The sequence below is a fragment of the Scomber japonicus genome, chromosome 6 (assembly GCF_027409825.1).
Source record: "Scomber japonicus isolate fScoJap1 chromosome 6, fScoJap1.pri, whole genome shotgun sequence".
Lineage (NCBI taxonomy): Eukaryota > Metazoa > Chordata > Actinopteri > Scombriformes > Scombridae > Scomber > Scomber japonicus.
The window spans coordinates 1,493,723-1,515,139 of record NC_070583.1 but is presented as its reverse complement, the minus strand read 5'-3'; the positions used below and the strand labels follow the sequence as shown (position 1 = coordinate 1,515,139).

Below are 21,417 nucleotides of genomic sequence, written 5' to 3'. Positions count from 1 at the left end.
ACACACATACAAAAATAGATAATTAGAATGTGATATTAATGATGACAAGACTACTTATTTAAAAATCAATATTTCAACTTCACGAGAGAAAATGTGTATGTCTAAGACTTTAAGGGCTTGTTTGTGAAGTGTCCGGATATACATCAAATCATTGCATTCAGGTATATCCTCAGCGGTTAGTCAATCCCTAATACGTCTAAAATGAGCTATATTGTATTTCAAAACTTGGCACATCTTTTTAATATGATTTCATTAAGATGAAATCTAACCTATAAAATATGGCCTTTATCACATTACTTCTAGAGGATCAGATAGTCTATCATATACTGTATATAGTATGATAGACTATATATATATAGTATATCAGATCAAATAGTGAATTCCACTGCAAGCAGAATGTTGCATGCTTGTCTGCACAGTGTAATATATTCACAGCTGAACTGTACAGTTAGTACTGGACTACAGGAGTCGAATGTGTCATTTAGGTTCTGAAGGTGTGGTTACAGGAGCTGCGCAGGGATGGCATTGCCTGTGCCTCGCAGTACGTTCTGTAACCTGGGCTTAGCTGACATATTAATGATCAGATAATGAGAGAAAAACATGCTAAACCATACTGTGATCACAGGCAGGTTCAAACAGCCATGTCTGCCATCCAACATAATCATCCTCATTTAGGACATGTGGAAGAAGAGGGTTTGGCAAGATTTCCACTGAGGCCGGAAAGAGTCTTTGGCCAACACCAAATTACAGAGAGAGAGAATCCAACCCTCTGCTCTTCTCTAAAATTACTTTCCACTGCTTTTCTAAAGCTGAGTTTATGCTCATTAGCTCAACTGGACAGTTTTGTCTTGCCACAGAAGATGGTGATGTCTCACCTTACACTGCACTGCTATGTTAGTGACAGGAAGCAGAGAGACAGAAGAAATATGATGCAGGGTAATAACAGAGCTGGGTATGGACACACTGCCGACGAAAATAGAAACGTGACTTTTTTCTTCTCTCTTCTGCCAGCCAATCAGAACTGAGTATATTCCATGGCCATGGAAAAGTCGAGTCATAAAGACCAATAACATGGACTGATAAGAGAGAAACAAATGGTGTAAAAACTATTCAGACACTTAATTGAAGCAAGTCAAAGCACTGTATTTAAAACCTGAAGTAAATGTATAGAAGTATTCATCTTCAGCGGACTGTGCTCATTATGGACACTTGGAGCACTCACTATTGAGTACTCATAATGGAGACTTCTCTGAATAGTATATTATTATTCTATATTATTTTTTATCACTATAAGAGTTACATTAATGTTTAAGTAGCACTTGAATGTTACACATGGTCAAGCTGGAGATAATGTCATCAATGATATATATATTCACATAGTTCAAATTGTCACTTGTCACTTGCTTGGTGAAGGTGTAGCATGCTAGCACCTGGGAGTTGTGAGGGCCTGGTTTTAAGCATTGTCTGCTGATAATTGAGGGATGAGCTTTGTACACTTCAGGCTGGGTGTTGGTGCTGGTTGCTCATACTGATTATGCTTCTTCAGTCCCAAACCTATTGCCCTACAGCTTAGTGCAGCCATTAGTTTAGATAATGGGTCAGCAGACAGTGGGAGGTTTGTGTGCATGGGTGAATCTGCCTGTGAAAAGTGCTACATGCATTAATTCCATAAGGATCGTGTGTACAGGTGCTGCTAACAGCAGGTCATTAGACAGAGCTGTCACCGAGGTAACGAGAGGGTTGTTGCCATGGGAGCAGCCAAAATGGTTGTGATACCTTTTTACCAAACCTTCATCCCTTAAATTAACCATGTGAAACACATATACACACACACACACACACACACACACACACACACACACACACACACACACACACACACACACACATTGAAACAGGATAAACACAAACAAATACAAACATCCACTCAGCCTGAGCTTTTGAGTGGTTTTCCCCTCAGTCAACAACGACCAAGCAACCAATCACAAGGAAGATGTGAGTAGCACTGATGAGAAGCACAGGGGTGGACAATGAACGCCAATGAAAAAAAAAAACAGGAAAAGGACAAGAAGAGGAAAAGAAAGGAAAGGGAGTGAAGAATAGACAGCAAAGAGCAGAAGTGGAAATTGGAAGCGAGATACCTTCTGAGGAACAGTTCCTGCCACAAGCACCCTGCAGAATATAGAACATCTCACGAAAAGACCTGGAACCTTCCAGGCACGAAGCATTGAGGAGAGAGAGGAGAGAGAGGGTGAGACAGGTAGGACACACAGGCCCAAGGGAGGAGGACAGGAGGACAGGAGGATGATATGATGAGACAGAGATAGATACTGAACCTATTTATACATGGGATGGAATCTACTTTTCAATGATTACATTGATTTTTAAGTAAAGCATGTGTTATTAGCATTATTATATCAATAATTTCTCAGGAGCATGGCTATCTATTTTGTTTCAGCATTGCTACACTGATACTGATACTTAATTAAAGCTGCTGACAGAAAATATTTTCTCGTGAAAAACATCCAAAATAATTGTTTCACAATCACGAGACAGAGATCTTTCTTATTGTAAGATCTCAACAGAATAATTGATAACTGAAATAAAGGTATCATCAGTATGGCTTCTTCTTTTTTTCCCTTTGTGTTTGTTTTTGTTGTATTTGTAATTGGTGAAGACTGTTCTTTTGAACCAAAGGTCGAGACAGGAAGACAACCTATGCAGTCACTTAGGTATAAGGACTGGCATAATTGTCAGTAATTTATTGCTTTATCTTGTAATATAATTTGAGGTACATTTAAAAGATTACGAGCTACAGTGCTGTAGTTTTGCTTCACCTATTGTGTTGATGTAATTTAATACTCATACTCTGATGTCTTTCAACAATATTCAAGTCGACTTATTTTTCTGTTTCTAGAATTGTATTGTCTGTAAATGTAAATTACATTATTTACAAACTGTATGTGTTACATGCATATATCTAATTAATCACAAATAACCATCAGTTATTTATTCATTTATTCATATAATCCATATTATTAGGGCCTGATTATATTTTGCATGCATGAATAGATATTTATATATACATTTATATTTCATATGTTATGTTACTTTGACCTAGTCTAGGATAATAGATTCAATAACATTGTATACATTTTTTCCACTTCTACTAATTAGAAACATGAACCACTTGAATTTTAATGTCTAATTAATATAGGTTTATAAAAAGAAAATAGATAGTGGTTATTCCAGAGAAAGGATGTGTGCACCCAGTAAGAAATTTATGACGAAAATGCCTGCAGAGACAGAGAGAGAGAGAGAGAGAGAGAGAGAGAGAGAGAGAGAGAGAGAGAGAGAGAGAGAGAGAGAGATGTTGAGAAAGAGAAGCGAAAGAAAGGGAGACATGGACAGAGTTATGGGGAGCCAGAAGCACAAGGCAGAAGGTATCTCCATCTGGATACACACTGACTGTCACTACTCAACTCAGTGACAACAAAAGGAAGGATGGATGGTGCGTTGTGGAAAGTGCAGTTCTTCCTGGGCTCTGCTGTCCATCTATCTTGGGCTAACTGGAGCTCACAGTGCATGCATCATGGCTGGTGAACTGTCAGTGCACATATAGTATTAAAGGTCATTAAAAACTATTAGAATTAGAATCAAAAGTGCTGATGATTAGAATTATTAAATCACTTTTAGCACACTAGAAACATCACTGCACATAATGCGTATAAATTGAGCTTAGTGTGCTGAGCATGACATAATCTTGTTAAGCCTTTCAAGTGTGTGAAAGTGAACTTTGATGAATCAAAGGGATTTAAGTGAGCCATGTTGGGAATTTCCCACTTATAGAGGGATGTTATGCTAGCATTAAAAAAAGAGTTTCAGGATGACAATCATACAAAGATACTTTTATTCAAAATTCAAAATACAATTTGTGCATAGTCTATAGAGTCTATAGACAAACTGTATTTTTCTCTATAGACTGGCTAAAGTTTTGTTATCTTTGCTCCTACAGGGCAGACAGACCTGGCAGCTGGAGAAGCTGTTGCCAAGGTGACTGGGATGGGCAGAGCATAACAAATCATGCAGCAAGCCCACAGTACCTAAGCTGCACCTCATATACACCAACACACACCAACACATATTGACACTGTCAGCCCAACACACGTCATGCACATGAGCCTGGTCACATCCTACCTCACACCACACAAAGTCTTCCACTCGCTGACAGGCGACCATCCTCACCAGCAGTTTTTTTTTTTTTACCTGTGATATCAAACCACAAGGGGGCAGAGCTCTGCTGCATGGAGACCACTCCCACGATCTCAGCCACCTTGTCATTCTCCATGACGGTGAAATTGTAGAAAGGTTCATCAAATAGCAGCGGCACAGTTGAGGGAGGCGGTTGACGGATCCACTCAATATGGAGGCGAGCCGTGGAGGACTTCTGAGGACGACCGTTATCTGTTGCTTTGATCTGAAGAGAGGAGCAGAGTGTAGCGGACACAGCATCAGTATGGCTCAGAACATCATCTGGTCAGAGTCACCTTTACTCAGATGAGTAAATTGGACCAGGTTTGATATAGAGACTGACAGGGTCTGTCTCTTGGACAAACAAAGATCCATTAACATTCCATGGAGCAACCAAGAGTGACAAGACCTACATAAAAGTAACGAAAGACAGATTTTGGTGTCTCTTTCGGACGTCATAATTTATCGGAGAGACTTCTTCCATCAGATTAGAGTCACACAGACCGCGATCATAAACTAAAAGACACATTCCTGACTTTTCCCCCTCTGTGTCTCCTGAAACCACACAGAGCATGAAAGTGAGAAAATTAGTGTTAAAAACTTAAATAAGAACATCTTAGTAAAAAGTATGGTTTAAACAATACCAATTACTTATATGATTATCAGTTACCTAAACCTCCACTGTAACAGCTATTACAGCGATCATAGATAAATGTGTATTTGAAGAACTGTGATTATAATATCTCCTTTAATCAACACAAATGTTGGTATGAGAATGTTTACTTAATGTGAGAAAGTGTTATATTGATGTTATGCTTACATTTTGGTGATAATCAATTATCTATCATGGAATAAGTAGAATAACTATGTGTTATGCTTGATCATATTAATCCTCTTCAGGTTTTAATGAATGGCAGCTTGATGAAGCAAGCTGATGTCATATCAATGCCAGAATAATACATCCTGTGTTCTGTGTTAATAAATTATGGTATGCATTTTATAATCAGGATTAAATACTGAATGAACGATGATGATGATGATGATGATGAAAAGTTTCATGGTAAAAAAAAAGCTGGAAATTAGATCCTCAGAGTAGCTGTGATGAATCTGATTGGCTGACACACCAGCCCTCCCCATGGACAAAAACCAGCTGCACCCATCTGAAACCGGCTTTGCTGACCTGAACAGGGCTTTGCACCCACCTGAAAGGGCTTTTGCCCATCTGAAACGGTCTTTGCGTTGTTTCAGGTTTTGCTTTGTCCATCTTTTTTCTTCACCTCACACATTGTTAACTTAATCTTTAGTTATTCTTTATCTAAGTTTTCGTAAGTTTTGTAATCTTGTAACTTTCACCAGCAACGTACAGAGAAAAGGCTCTTTAAGTAAACACGTCATTAAGTTTTGCATTCAGCCTGTTTTTAACATTTTTGATGATTTTGACGTGTGGCCAACGCTGAGATCTCTCCAGAAAGTTATTAAACAGTGAACTAGTTAAATTTGACTTTTCCTCCATCTTTCTTCAACCTGCGAGAGCTTTTTGGGCAGACAAATGTCTGTCAACCCTACGATTCATCATAACCGACAGGGACAAAGTCTGCCAGCAGACAACCACCGGACCAGGCAGTCTGACAGAAGGCCAGCCGACCCGGACCATCCTCACCCCGCCCAGACCTGCGATGCTCTCTGAGATCTTCCACTTGGTGTGCGTACGCGTGGTTCTGAAGGACGGACAGCTGAGACCCTCCATCGATGAAAGTAGGATCCAAATATTGCATTAATCAAGGGTTGATCTCAGATCGAGTAATTCAGATTTTCTTTAAAAGTAAAACTCAGTCAAACTTACAAGTTTTCTTAGTTTCCACATAATTACATATTTTTCATTTAAATTCATAATTCACCATCATCTTTCATTCAGGTCGCTATATCGAGTAATAATCGGTTGAATTAATATTGCATTGTATCATTATTTATTTATACATCATTTATTAGTAGTGTGTAGTTAATAAAATCCATAAAACTCAATCAATGGTGTATGTCTATTCTTTGAAGTGATACAGGGGATCTATTGAACCGTAGAGCCATGAACTTTAGATATTTGACTGATTCAGAAATGTATTGATTTATTTATTATTATGATTTATTGATTTATTAATTGGCTAATCAAACAACCAATTAAGTAAAAATCTTTTCCTTCTTACAAAGGTGGTGCCCCTGCTTACGAGAGCTATTTTCAATATCTTTTAAGATCCATAATTGCCATCTACAACTCTTGTGTTTGACAGCCGCAGTATGGTTGAGGTGCTAGAAAGATTATAGTTAAGGTGAATTAAACGGGTCCCTGACTCATTCTGAATTTCTTGTTGGTGCGATAGCTTCTGAAACCTCCACCCACACACAGTTTTCAGAACATGGTTGTTGGAATGATGTCTGAAAATGTCTATCTTTCTGAAACTGACAATCTGACATTCCCACACAATCATATGCTGTGATTAGCTGATTGTGTGGCTGTATAAAGGAACCAGGGTTTAAACTTGTCTGTGTAGACAGATAGATAACTAATTCACTTTTCATATAACCATACATTTTCACTGTACAGGTACACAGGCAAGTCAGGCAAAGGTGCATGTATTGTAGGGGTGCAACGAATCAAAAAACTCACGGTTCGGATCGTTCCTCGGATCAGAGTCACGGATCGGATCATTTTTCGGATCAGCCAAAAAAAAATAGACGAGCGCGAGTATAAGGAAACAGACGTAGCACTAGAGGCAGCAGTTATCGTTACAGTAGTCACCGAAGTCTAGCCTACTTTTATTTTCCATGCCCACTGTTCTACATGTTGTACACTGAGGACAATAAATCACAACGAGCCATAGTTTGCTTATTGAAAAGGGAACTGTTGCAGACTTTTACCCAGAGCGTGTTAAGTAGCTCTGTCCCTGGAACTAGCAGGAATGGTTACAGTTGTGTGTGGACTGAACATGCGCACATTTTTTTTTTTTTTTTCATAAATCAATCCGCGTATCATGCGTGTGCCGAACCGAAATAGATGGTCCGAACGGATCACGGACCAATGATGATCCGTTGCAGGCCTAATGTATTGAGTTGAATATGTTCAAAGATTCCCATGATGCTTTGACAATATGTACCTAGAGATCTTGTTTAAACGTAAATCCTAAATCCTTTCAGCAGTTGATAAATAATTGCTGGAAGTTACGTACAGTGAGGATATCATAATTCCCTGCAGTGAAGGCCTTGCGTGATGATACCACTGCTGTCTTGGGGTCGATGAAGAACTTCCCATCCTCGTTACCATCCACGATGCTGTAGGAGAGGTCACTGTTGGGCCCATCATCGCGGTCGTAGGCGAACACCCGATAGATGGGCTCCCCCTTCTTTCTCCGCTCCCTCTCTGGCAGTTTGACCTGGTACACCTTCTCTGGAAATGTGGGCTTGTTGTCATTTTCATCCAGGACTTGAACCATCACCCACACTGTACTCTGCCTGGGACTAGGACCACCATCTGACACCAACACCTGCAGGGGCAGAACAGATTGAGAGATTTAGTATAAATGTGTACACACAAAATGTGTTTCAGTTTAGGGGCTTAATCCTTCTAAGATGTGAGCCATGAAAGACTGTCCCTCGGAAGACCTGAGGGCCAAGCTGAACCTGTACTTCCTCCCCAAATTTAGTAGTCTAAAAATGGACTAAAATGTGAAAGATGTAAAAATTGTTACTTAAAGTCTGTGTAAAGTAAGAATAAATATGTGTTCTGAGTTTGACATACCACAGAAAAGTGTGTTGTTAAACACCCTGCCAAATTTGAATGATAAAAAAAATCGCCAAAATATATGAAATTAGGCTTCAAAGTTGTGTAAAACTCAGCCTTCTTCTCTGCTACCAAACACTGTGGGAGTGCCCGCCGAGTCCACTGAAACCCCGCCCCCTACCATGTGTCACCTGTCAATCAAAGTCACCACCTCTACCTGAAACATGGACGCTACGTCTGAGAGCTTTCTGCTTCTAACTCAGCTACTAGCTTGGCGGCTAACTAGGCAGCTAGCTCAGCGGCTAATTCAGTGGCTAACTCAGCTAACTAGCTAACTGTAGACTGTAGTAGTAGTAGTGTGCGCTGAATGTATTTATACCTCTACAGCAGCAGGGGCGGGTTAATGCTTTTCAGACCCGCCCACTAAATCCTGAACACAGAAATGTTGAAACACAGTTTGTGAAGCCTAGCTCCGCAATTCAAATCTAAATGGTTGAAATGCTTTTTACACCTTTTTTAGAAATATATTTCTGACCTATTTAATGTGTTTAGAAGAAAATGTCTGAATTCACTTTACACAGTCTTTAAACAGTTGAAGAGGAGCGCTTTAAACTTTTGACCATCTGAGGTCCTGATTTTGCAAGTTTATTATTACTTGTAAGCTATGTCCAGGTAAATGACTTTGACATTTAATGTACATTTACTATGGGCATCCATGCAGCCAGGGAACATTTTTGCCTTTAGACAGCTCTGTTGCTCCTCTAAGTCCTGGAGGAGATAGGATAACTTTCACTGATTAAAGTTGATAATACTGTTTTAGTCATAAGTCAGGTAGGACCAAATATTTACACTTTCAAATACACATGTGAAGAAGTGCTTTTATATCACTGCAAAGTGAATATCCTTGAGTTTTGGACAAGACATTTGACATCTGAACACATCACTTCAGACAATGGGAGACCATGATGGACATTTTTCATTATTATCTGACATTATTTAGACCAACTATTAATTAATCAGTATAATGATCTGCAGATGGTTCAATAATGAAAATAATCTTTATTACATATGCAGCCTGAAAAAAATGTTTTACACTATTGCTATCTATGCTAGACTGTGATCATTCTATAAATTAAGTCCAGTGTCATACAAAAGGAACCAGCCCCTGTCTGGGTTCATTTGCTGCCAAGCTCATCTGAAAAGGAAAATAATTTGTCTTTGTGTGCTAACTCATTAAGTTAAGTTAAGTCTGTATTTCTACATGATAAAGAAGATAATTACAGAGGAGGAGGGGCTACTGTAAAGAGGAGCTGGCCTATGAGAGCTACCAAGCAGGATTTCCTCTATGTACAGATTCATTTAGCCAGAGGTGCAATCATGGTTTCATGGAATGGTTTCATGGTTTCATTCAAGAATACTATCTGTCATTTTAGAAAACCCAAGAAATGAGGAGCTGCAGTAATTGTGAGGAATGACAACCTGATAATCAATTACAGAGTTATCCCTTAACTGGGATGACGAGAGTAACTATGTGAAACAATGGAAGGTAACAGGAGGTGGACATAACATAATTTGGACAATAAGAGAAAATGAAAAGAGGAAGAAGATAGGATAAATACTTTTTTGACAGTCCTTAACAGAGCAGAGATGTGAATTAATGTATGTGTGTCTATGGCCCTGATTTACTAAATGTCTGTGTGTGCAAACTTGCAAAAAATATGCAAGTTGATCTACTAACGCAGCGCACTGAGGTTTGCGTCTTTCAACTGTGTAAGATAATACGCGCTGTCCATTAGTATGTTTGCTTTAATGAATATGTAATATGAGGAGTTTCAACCCCAGTGTGCAAAATACAGGGAGGACACGCATTGTGATTGATCAAACCTGAAGGTAATTTTTCTGATGGTAACTGAGTCTATAAATAATAGGTTTGAAGGGCAGGTATTAACTGGCTGTGTACTGCTCACAGATGACTTCTGTTACTGTGGAGAGGAGAAGACAGAGGCAGAGGCATAGAATACACACAGGATGGAGTTTTTCCACCTGTGTTATAATTTTGGAGTGGAATATTTTTGGTTTTACTAACAGCATTGATTTTGTCACTAATACACTCCCATATGTGGGTTTTTCTGGTAATATTATTTTTTGTTATAACTTAATATATTTGTTAACCTCTTCCACTAGAATCTGATCACATTTCATGTTGCGCTTGCACCTTTCTGCTCGTCCAAATTCTCCATTAAGACACACAAAACCCTCATTTAAATACTGCAGTCTGCACCTGTTGCACCTGTTTTCATTTATGCAGTTATTCTTAGTAGATCACCCGCAAAACACACGCAAACGAAACGCGCAATCTATTGCACCGTGCACATACCCACTATTTGGGATCTCAGTAAATATACTGCCCTTAACTCTGTAAAATGTCTTCTGGTGTTCCAGCTCTTAAAAACGTTACTACCAAGGCCAAAATCAACCCCCAATCTAGGGATGCACATGGTTAACCGTTTAACCGTTAACCGATAACAGGAACTTTGACCGATTAGTCCCAGGACATCGGTGCCATCTGAGCGCGTATTCTCCACTGCGGGTCTCACAGTAAACAGACTGTGCACCAGGCTGACCCCAGAGCATGTCGACATGCTGCTTTTTCTTAATAGAAACCAGTAAAAGATAAAAATAATCCGCTATGGCGAGAGAGGACTGAGGTTGGCTTGGGACGTTTATTTTATTTTGAGGGCTGAGAATTTCTTTAAAAAGGACTGAGTGGATTCACGTAAGTTATGTTTATCTGGTGGCTATTGCTATTTATTTATCTATTTGTTTATCTGGTGGCTATTATTTATTTTATTTAGAATATTTTGATACACGGCTCAGACTTATTTTTTTGGTTACACGGGAGGACTATACAGTAGCTATACAGATATAGCCTATTCTTATATATATATATTATATTGATACTGTTTGATTAAAAGAGTGTTTTTGTTTTGTAAAGCTGTTCTTGTTCATTAGAAAGTCTGGTAACTATTTGATATTTGAAGTGTTTTTGAAACGTTACAGCTCTGCTGTCTTTTTTCTCAGAAGTGTACTCTAAAAGGAGAGGGAAAACTTAATTGTAATGCTGTGTCAGCCTATAGCGAAAATCCAATGTTTCATTACACAGCTGCTCGCTCTGTCTTTGAGAAGTCAAATGGATACAGCTGTATGATCCATTAAGTGCACGTGTAAACTGATATCACGTGAGAAAATATTATAAGTGCAGAAATCACGATTTGTTGTTTGACAACAAATTATTCAATTGCAGTTTTGCGACTTTGATCAGCTATTTTACTGATTTATATCCATTTAAAACAATACCAGATATTTAAGCATTCCAGCTCAAAATACCTTTTGTCAATACATTTTTTTAAATTATGTTTGGGAACTATCACATTAACAAAAAAACCTGATACCATGGAACATGGTGGAGTTTACCACTTTTTGATTTTCACTGCAAAGTTTTGGCTTGGAACTGGTGATGACTGGTGAATCATCTTTAGATGTGTGTGCAGGTTCAACATACCAGCAATCCATCATCTGAAGGTTACTTTTTCATGGTTTACAGAACTGAGACAGACTAGTCTACTAGTAATATCTACTGTAGTTGTATGGCTATAAAATAGTCTGATCACCAGGTAAGAAATAGACAGTAAACACAAATTCAACATGTAACATGCAGTTTCCATATGGTCAATGTACCCACACTCAGCATGCACAAAACAAACACACTGTTCACACCCTAAACTCTATGACTCATGAGAGGGCCAGTGGCACAATTTAGCTCCAATCATGGTAGAGTGGAGAAGAGACAGGTTCTCATTATTGTCTAATAGATACCAACGCACACTCACTGTCTTCAGACTAGCTCTATTACCAAGCTAATGCAAACTTCACTGAGGACAGCAAAGAGCAAAGGGGAGAGTGCTGTGTGTATAGCAGAGGAGTAGAGGAGATTGGAGAGGCAATTTGTTCTTATCTAACTCCTGGCAGATTCTGGATTGGAGCATGAGTTTATGGGCTTGACACACACTGGGCGATATTCGGTTCATTTCTGAAGAAAGCAGTGCCAAATAGCCATGGGAGCCTCTGTAAATCATCTGTTAAGGAACACAAGCAGGGACTGGCTTTTTTTTTTCTACACTATACATTTATAAATACCTGAGTTTTCCAAAACCATACAATTTTTCCAGTATGTGTTTTTAGAAATTTAGATATATTTCTATTCTATATTGGACAAAATTAGCCAAACTTCTCTGTTTTGCAAGGTCCATATGATAGCTTTTCTAACAATCCATTTGTCATGGAATTGGTTGTCTTCCTCTCAGGGATGCCATGTTAAGCTAACAGCAGAGATTTTAAGGTGTTGAATTGTGCTGTTGTTCTGACAGTCCAGCTATGCAAGAGAGTCACACTGGAATGCTTCTGGTGGTCCTTGTTGAATTAGCAGTGTCTGTCCTGGTCTGTCTCAGTTTTGAAGACACTCAAGACTAAGATCATCCAGAAAAGCATTTGTGAGGTTAGGCACAAGATGTTGGACAAGAAGGCCTGGCTCACAATCTCCATTCTAGTTTATCCCAAAGGTGTTTGATGGGGTTGAAGTCAGGGTTCTGTGTGGGCCAGTCAAGTTCTTCCAGACCAAAATCATCCAACCATGTCTTAATGGCCCTTGCTTTATGTACTGGGGCACAGTCATGGTGGAACAGAAAAGGGCCATCCTGGACATAGAAGCGTTAACATGTTTCCACTGCTCCAGAGTCCAGTGGCAGCATTGTTGGCATTATGCTTGGTGAAGTAAGGCTTACATGCAGCTGTTCGGCCATGGAAACCCATTCCATGAAGCTCTCGGAGCACAGTTTTTGTGCTGATATCAATGCCAGAGGAAGTTTGGAATTCTGCAGTTATTGAGTCAACAGAGCGTTTACCCTGCTCTGTGACTTTATGTGGTCTGCAACTTCATGGCTGAGTTGCTGTTGTTCCTAAACTCTTCCACTTTTCAATAACACCACTTACAGTTGAAAGTGGAATATCTAGTGTTGGAATAATTGTACATAAGTTATCTCATATTTACCTTTTATATTGCAACTAATCTTTTCTATTAGAATGTACAAGTGTGCTGTATGCTTAAGTTGCTTTTCAGGAAGCCTCCGAAGTGTTCTTCGAAGTGTGAGTGTGACCGGCTTGTGACCCTGCTGAGCTTTCGACGAAAAACAGGAACCAAATCTAGAGGCAGAGGCAGCTGAAACCAGACAGGCTAATTTCTGCCACCGTTTCTAAGAAGAAGAGATTACACCTACTGAAGAACTGATATGCTAATGCAAACTTTAAGTTTCGATTACGTTGCTGCTGTGTGACCCCCACCCTTTAGAGCAGCGACGACGATGTAAATTAGGGAGTCCTGAAGACAATAAAAAGAAAGGGTTCGGCAAGGTTTGCTCAGAGCGGAAGGAGATGTGTACTGAGCATATCTCTCCGTGTCTCCTTGCAAGTAAAAACTCTAACGCTGTGTCTTGTCTTCCTTTGTCTGATATTTGAATGTTTTAGGTTGTCTGAACCTGACATCTAGCAAGGGAGAAATTTCACAAACTGACTCATTACAAAGGTGACATCCTATGACAATGCAATGCTTGAATCCACTCCTCATAACTCTTCAGATTGACCCATTGTCAGTGTGCTTGATTTACCTGTAGCGATGGGTCTGAATGAAATACCTGAATTCAATGATTAAGAGGTGTGTAGTGTATTTCAACTTCTGAGCAGCTTGTGTCTGAAGAGCTGTCAGCATTCCTTTTAGACTAGAGTGATAAGACATCACTGTCAAGTCATTTCATATGTACAAAACATAGACACAAAGTTAATTATGCTTGTCTCTGAGAATGGAACAGAAGAGAAAGAGAATATTGGGTAATTTTGTAATCATGAGGGTGTTTTCAATAGAATCCCTCCAAGCTTTGTTGTTTTCCAGGTTCAGTAGATACAGCCGAGTGACCTTCTTATCCTCATCTGCCCTCAGCATACAGATGTTTTAAATCTTTGTTTACTATCTCTTACTGTGTGTCAAGTCCATTATTTTGCATGCACACACACACAGAGAGAGAGAGAGAGAGAGAGAGACACAGACACAATTTCACTTTTGGGGTATTTACATAGACTTGCATTCATTTCCTGGAAATTTACGCTAACCCTTAACATAATCTCACAAACCGTCCCTAATCAACTGGACTTGAAGTCTTGTTTGTGTCCCTGAAAGTGACTAAAGTAATTCCCACACACACATATACACACATACACTGCATCCTCACCTCTAAAACATGTTCATTTTGTTGTTCGCGGTCCAGTTTCCTGGAGGTTGTGGTGATCAGACCTGGGACAGAAAACATAAGAGAAAACAATTAGAATGAAGACAACACACACACAAACACACACAGACACACACGGACACGATTGCTGACTTGTTCTAATTACATAGAATGAGAGATTGTGTGGGGGCGGGCATTACTATTCAATTGACTTGAATCAATAAGAGAGCTTAAAGCAGGAGAGAGGTGAGATGAAAGGAGAGTTACGTGTTTGAGTTAGTTGAATGATGAGAACAACTTTGGTGTCAGTCATGTACTATTAACAGGGTTTTTATTATCATATTCAAGACTGCTTTGGATTTTATTCTCTGCTTGTGCTGTCATTGAGGCTCTTGCCAATGAATGAATGCATTTATTGTCATTACATGTTGTGTTATAGTGTTGTCACTAAATTTAAAGAAGCAATTCCATCAGTGCTGAATTCAATACCATGTCTCAACACAATATAGATTTCTTATTCTGATTTTAGTCCCTTCCAGATCGATCATATTGTTGATAGTGCTGCAGGTTCACTGCGAACAACTGTCTGTCATCGCTCCTTTTAAAAAGAAGATAAAACAACAGAGAACATCTCCGTGGTATAATACTCAAACCAGACAATTACAGCAAACTTCACGAAAACTAGAAGAATCTCACTTAGCCTGGTAAGACAGTTTTACCAGACTAAGATTACTCATCACTAACCCTCCCTACTAAAGGTTTCTTTTCAGTACTTTGGCTAAACTGACAAATAGTCACAACTCTACTGATCTATGTATTCCTATAACTCTCAGTAATAATCACTTCATGACTTTCTTTAATGATAACATTTTAACTATTACGGACAAAATGAATCACCTCCTGCCCTCGATAGGCACTGATTTATCCTCTAACACATGAAACTGATATTTATTTAGACTGTTTTTCTCCAGTAGACCTTTCAGAATGAACTTTAATGATTACTTCATCCAAACTATCATCCTGTCTCTTAGATAGAGTCAAGACATGTACCACAGTCCTTTAAGAAGCCTACTCTTGATTCAGAGGTTTTACTACAACTACAGGCCTTTCTCTCCAAGATCCTTCAGGAAGCAGTCGCCAATCAGCTGTGTGACTTTCTACATAGTAAAGGTTTATTTGATTTCAATCTGGATTTAGAACTCATCATAGCACAGACAGCACTAGTAAAAGTTACAAATGACCTTTCAACTTCATCAGACAATGGACTTCTCTCTGTCCTCGTCCTGTTAGATCTTAGTGCTGCCTTTGACACTATTGATCATCAAATCCTGTTGCAGAGACTTGAACATTTGATTGGCATTAAAGGAACAGCATTAAAATGGTATAAGTCCAATCAGATTGATTTCAGTTTGTAAATGTCAATGATAAATCCTCCATGCAAACAAAAGTTAGACACGGTGTTCCTCAAGGTACAGTGCTTGGACCAATACTATTCTCCTTATATATGCTTCCTTTAGGAAACATTATTCGGAAACACTCAATAAATGTTCATTGTTATACAGATCATACCCAATTATATCTATCAATAAAGCCAAATGAAATTAAGCAATTGACACTACTACAAACATGCATTAAGGACATAAAGGCCTGGATGACCTGCAACTTCCTGTTATTAAACACAGAAAAAACTAAAGTTATTGTGCTTGGCCCTAAACACCTTAGAAACTCACTATCAAATGATATAACTACTCTGGATGGCATTACTTTGGCCTCCAGCACCACTGTAAGGAACCTAGGAGTTATATTTGATCAGGATTTGTCCTTTAATTCCCATATAAAACAAATTTCAAGGACTGCCTTCTTTCATCTGCGTAATATTGCAAAAATTAGACATATCCTGTCTCAAAATGAGGCTGAAAAACTAGTCCATGAATTTATTACTTCTAGGCTGAACTACTGTAATTCATTATTATCAGGCTGTCCTAACAAGTCTCTAAAGACTCTCCAGCTGGTCCAGAATGCAGCTGCTTGTGTTCTGACAAAAACTAGAAAGAGAGATCATATTACTCCCATTTTGGCTTCACTGCATTGGCTTCCCGTAAAATTCAGAATAGAATTCAAAATCCTTCTCCTCACCTTCAAAGTTCTTAATGGTCAGGCTCCATCATATCTTAAAGAGCTGATAGTACCTTATTTTAGGGCTGCACGATATATCGTTTGAGCATCGTCATCGCGATGTACGTGTGGGAGATCGTCACATCGCAGAGCCTGCGATGTAGGTGGCGAATGAACTCATCTAATTTCAAGGGTAGCTGACTGATATACACTGCATGTAGACTCTGCGTGTGCTGTGCAGTGATCCACCAATCACATTCAATTACCCTGACAGCCGCCAATCAAAATCAAAGAGGAGGAAACCACCCCCCTGCACATGAAGTGAGTCGCTGACGCTGCCGGTAACAACAACAACAACGATCGCAAAATGAGCAACGAACAAGAGAAAACCATCGAAAATGAAGACTTGTTGCCAAAAAGAAAAGCAACGTCAGTTATCTGGAATTATTTCGGTTACAAGAAGGATGATGTCGACTACACACGTGTTCTGTGTCGGCAGTGCCTTTCATCTGTTGCTACAACGAGAGGTAACACAACTAACCACACAGCTCAGTATGACGAATGCAAAGCCAGATCTGAATGTTGTCCCAAAAAAAAAAAACATTTCAGAAGCCTTTGTAACTTGCAAACAAGTTAGTCGTGTTACCTCTCGTTGTGGCAACAGATGAAAGGCACTGCCGACACAGAACACGTGTTTTAATATCGCAATATAAAAAAAATTGCAATGTTAGTTTTTTCCAATATCGTGCAGCCCTACCTTATGTAGAGCCTTCAGCTATCAGGCTCCTCTCCTGTGGAACCATCTTCCAGATTGTGTCTGGGGGGAAGACACTCTCTCTAAGAGTAGGCTTAAAACTTTCCTTTTTGATAAAACTTATAGTTAGGGCCGGTTCCAGCTCCTAGTTTATGCTGCTATAGGCTTAGACTGCCGGGGGACTCTCTCCTCCTCCCTCTCTCTATCTATATCAATTAACATTCATGTGCTATTAATGCATTCACTAACTTAAACTTCTTTCCCAAAATTCTGTGTTTTCTTGTCTCACAGGTAATCTGGGATTGTAGACGTCAGGTGGAGCGGTTCCTGTCCTGGACCTACTACTTTCAATGTTGATTTCAACTCTCACACACACACACACACACACACACACACACACACACACACACACTGCTGCTTGTTGCCACTCTGCACTGCTTCTCTACACTGGTCTCTCTATTCCCCCAGGAGCATACCAGTCTTATGATTGTGAAGCAGGAAACCATTAACAACGTGATTATGCAACATTAGCTCAAACACCCTGGAAACCAAAGCTTCATTTCTGTTGTTGATTGGGAATGTGAAACAGGATAAAAGGTCCAGGAAGAAATGGGATAGAAGGGGGTAAAAGATGTGACAAATAAGCCAAATATGGAAGACAAGATGTGGGAAGAAAGCTAGAAGATTCATGTCACTGAGTATTTCAATAAGTGTAAAAGGGATTTAAGTCAGTTTTACAGGAGAGCATCATGGTGAGTGTGCTCCACCACAACCACTGTCACTATGAGCATTACCATAACATTCCCTATGTCTTTATATACAGTCCCTCATTGTCGTAAATGTAATGGAGACTGCACAGGATTAACCCAGGTCATCTTCTAAATCACACAAATAAACCTGTTGTATATGTGTTTTGAACTTATTAACCATGTCTACATTGATTAATCAGCTCCAATTGAGCTTACTTGCTTCACTACAAACAGATTCCCCTCACTCACTACAGTGGGCAGGGATGTAAAATCAATGGATCAATAAATACAAACACTGTCAATTTCTTCTTGTGAAGTCAACATGATAATAATTTTGTTCAGTTAGCCTGATGAAGGCAGATTGTTGTCCTCTCAAGCTGGGCATAACCTGTGCAGTCTGATTTTGAGCTGTACAACCCTTTTTTTCAGCTTTTCATGTCAGAAATTTTGGTCGCTCCTCATGAGGGCAGAGCCACAAACCCACTCCCCTAAATTCAGTGTTTTGTATCTTTTTGCAAAATGGATAAACCTTATTGCCAGTGTTGGGAAAGTTCAAAGTTCAGTTCACACTAGGCATGGGCCGGTTACCGGTTTCAAGGTTTACCACGGTATGAAAAAGTCACAGTTTCAAAACCACTTAAATTTTCCGTCATACCGTTCCTGCGGTATGAGCAGGTTTTTTTTTTAATGTGACGTCTCGTCAGAGAGAGTGGAGGTCCCTCAGGTCGTGTGCAGCTGCAGCGTAAAGTAGTCCTCCTCCGGCGCTCCTCCGGTTGCTGTTACAAGCAGGTAGCTCTGCAGGCTGTATGATGGCTGAAGGAGGCGAGACCCACGAACTTTTCCCCCCATTTCAAAGGACCAAGTCGGCTGTATTTATACTCCGGCTACCGTAAAAAGACAGACGGCCACGGCTTGGAGGGAGAAGGTCCCGGACAGTAGCAGCGCGAGGAGTCATCAAATATGATAGTGAGCAAGTCTCCAAAAACTGTTGAGATTCAGTTTTAAGCTCCTGCCTGCATTCATTTATTTATATTTATCTTAGAAGTGTTTTTACCTTTTTCAATTATTTATGTTCTGATCTTGAGCCACAGGTTAAGTGATGTGTTGTTTTTTTCACTAAAAATAATTCATTTATGTCGTGACTTGAGTTGCAGGTTTAGCCTCAGTTAAAGGACTGCACTTACTTTTTTCAGTTATTTTTTATTATTATTTATTTTAAATACATATTTACTAAAAATAAAAGACCGTTCAATGGAAAAAAAAATAATCTTTTTTTTATTTTTAAATACAGACATTTCAAAATATCACATTTTATAGCTGTAATCATAATACCGTGAAACCGTGATATTTTTACCTAAGGTTATCATACCGTCAGAATCTCATACCGGCCCATGCCTAGTTCACACATTTTAAAATGAACTAGTTCATAGTTCTTTTTTTTCATTATGTTACTGAAAGCTATTATTTTTCAAAATGAAATAATGTCCTATGCGTTTATTTCACTTGTATAGTGTAAGTAGTCAAGTCGCAGCAGACCAGTGGACCGTGCAATGTGAGCTCTGGCTTTACAGTGTGAGCTGCTATTTAAACAAAAACATTGCTGAAATCACACAGTGTATGCCCAGTTTCCGTTCAACAGGAGCTGACGGACAGAAACACTGAATGCAAGTCAGAGTGTGTGTGGATTCAACCTATGTGCTTATGCCCATGTTTCCTTTCTATGTGGATTCACAGCAAGAGTGAGTTTGGGTTTTTAGGACAGGACGAAAGCACACTGTTGAAAATGGATGCCTTAGATTTAAAACACAAGAAAAAACAAGAGCGTCATTATGAAACAGAATGCGGCCCTTTATTTTGATTCATGTTTTCATAATCGCTGGAAGCCAAACTTGTAATTGAAAATTAAATTAAATGAATCACTCAGCCCTTACAGAAAATACAACTCACAAACAGTTTTGCTGTTTTCAAGCTGTTTTCAAGGAATAGTTTAACATTTTGGGAAATACACACATCCCTTTCCTTTCAAATATTGAGAGTATTGAGTGGTTAACCTAGTTTAGCCGTAAGACTAGAAACACCTAAACTAGCTTTGTCCACAGTTTAAAAATACACCAGCCAACAGCTCATTAATTAATCGCGGAGATGTTTAATCTGTACACAAACAGAAATGTAAACCTGACCATTTCTGATTTTAAGAGTCACATGCTGGATCTTGGCAACATGTAACTATCTATGGTATTGTCTGGAAAGATTTCTTGGTTGAAGTATTTAAAAAGTGTCCTCTGTTACAACTGTGGTTGTATTTTTTCTTGCAATGTACAATACATGTTTCCTCCCCTCAGTATGTATGTGCATGATGTGTGAAGGGACAAATGTGATGGAAAAGTGGTAAGGAGATAATCAGACAGAGAAGGAGACAATTAGGCAGATGGACAAAGGAAATAAACACAAATCACAGCAGAACGGTGCTACAGGCTTATAGATTATCTGTGGTTCCTCATCAATGTTTCATAACGACAAAATCAAATATTCAACATCTGCCATGGAGACAGAGGGAGACAGGCACATGGGTGGAAAAAAGAAGTCACAGCTATAAAGAGAAGAAAGTATGAGAGGATGACAGAAAAGAGAACACGAGAAGATAAAATATGACAATACAAAAAAGCAAAGTGGAAGAATCTCTTTAATAAAGGCAGACAGTGAGAGAGGGAGAGGGAGAGAGAGAGAGAGAGAAAGAGAGAGAGAGAGAGAGAGAGAGAGAGAAGTGTGTAGTTGTTTGAGACGAATGGGTGGAATATTATCAAATTCAAAGTGAAGAAAGAAAAGATAAATATAGCATCAGCCAATTATATCTCCCTCTCTCCACCATGAGCTCTATTTGCAGAATAAACGGTGTGTGTGATGCAGCATGCAGAGTGAAGTGTGTGTGTGTTCATGTTGTTGTTGTTTTGCCCAGCATCCTCCTTCTCCTCAGTACTTCTGCTTCATCACACACTCACACTACATAGATGCTATTACTCTACCATTTTCCTTCTATACTAGTGCTACCACATACCTCTCATTAAATGTGTGTAATTTTATCATCTCCCAACTGAATATCAGTAATGAGGAAACCTCATAAATTCCACCAATTGTAACTACTGATGATGTCAAGGCAAATGGAGAAGAGACATGTCACATTATCCATCTACATTATAATAATAACCTCAGTTTACCACTTTATGCTGCTGTCTCTGATTTATTTACATGTTTAAAGGAGCTGAAGGAACAAACTTAATGAATGAATAAATAAATAAACGTAGAGGCTTCCACAGAGCTCACTGAAAGGATAGATGAGTATGAAATTTATGCAAATTGCATGCTTTGGTCTTCACATTCACCAGATATCAACCCACTTGAACAACCGAGAAAGATTTTGGAGCAGTACGTTAAAGACCGTGTAAA

The 21,417-nt window shown here is 39.1% G+C and overlaps 1 protein-coding gene across 1 annotated transcript in view; it reads right to left on the bottom strand.

Annotated features, from left to right (window-relative positions):
• The window catches only part of fat3a (FAT atypical cadherin 3a), a 194,875-nt gene that overhangs the window by 72,060 nt on the left and 101,398 nt on the right, over positions 1-21,417 (bottom strand). Inside the window, exons 4-7 of the mRNA XM_053320639.1 lie at positions 14,359-14,420; positions 7,470-7,784; positions 4,267-4,477; positions 2,142-2,210 (exon numbers count right to left, since the gene is read on the bottom strand). Of these exons, the coding sequence (XP_053176614.1) occupies positions 2,142-2,210; positions 4,267-4,477; positions 7,470-7,784; positions 14,359-14,420 (657 nt within the window). The remainder of the gene's footprint in view (positions 1-2,141; positions 2,211-4,266; positions 4,478-7,469; positions 7,785-14,358; positions 14,421-21,417) is intronic.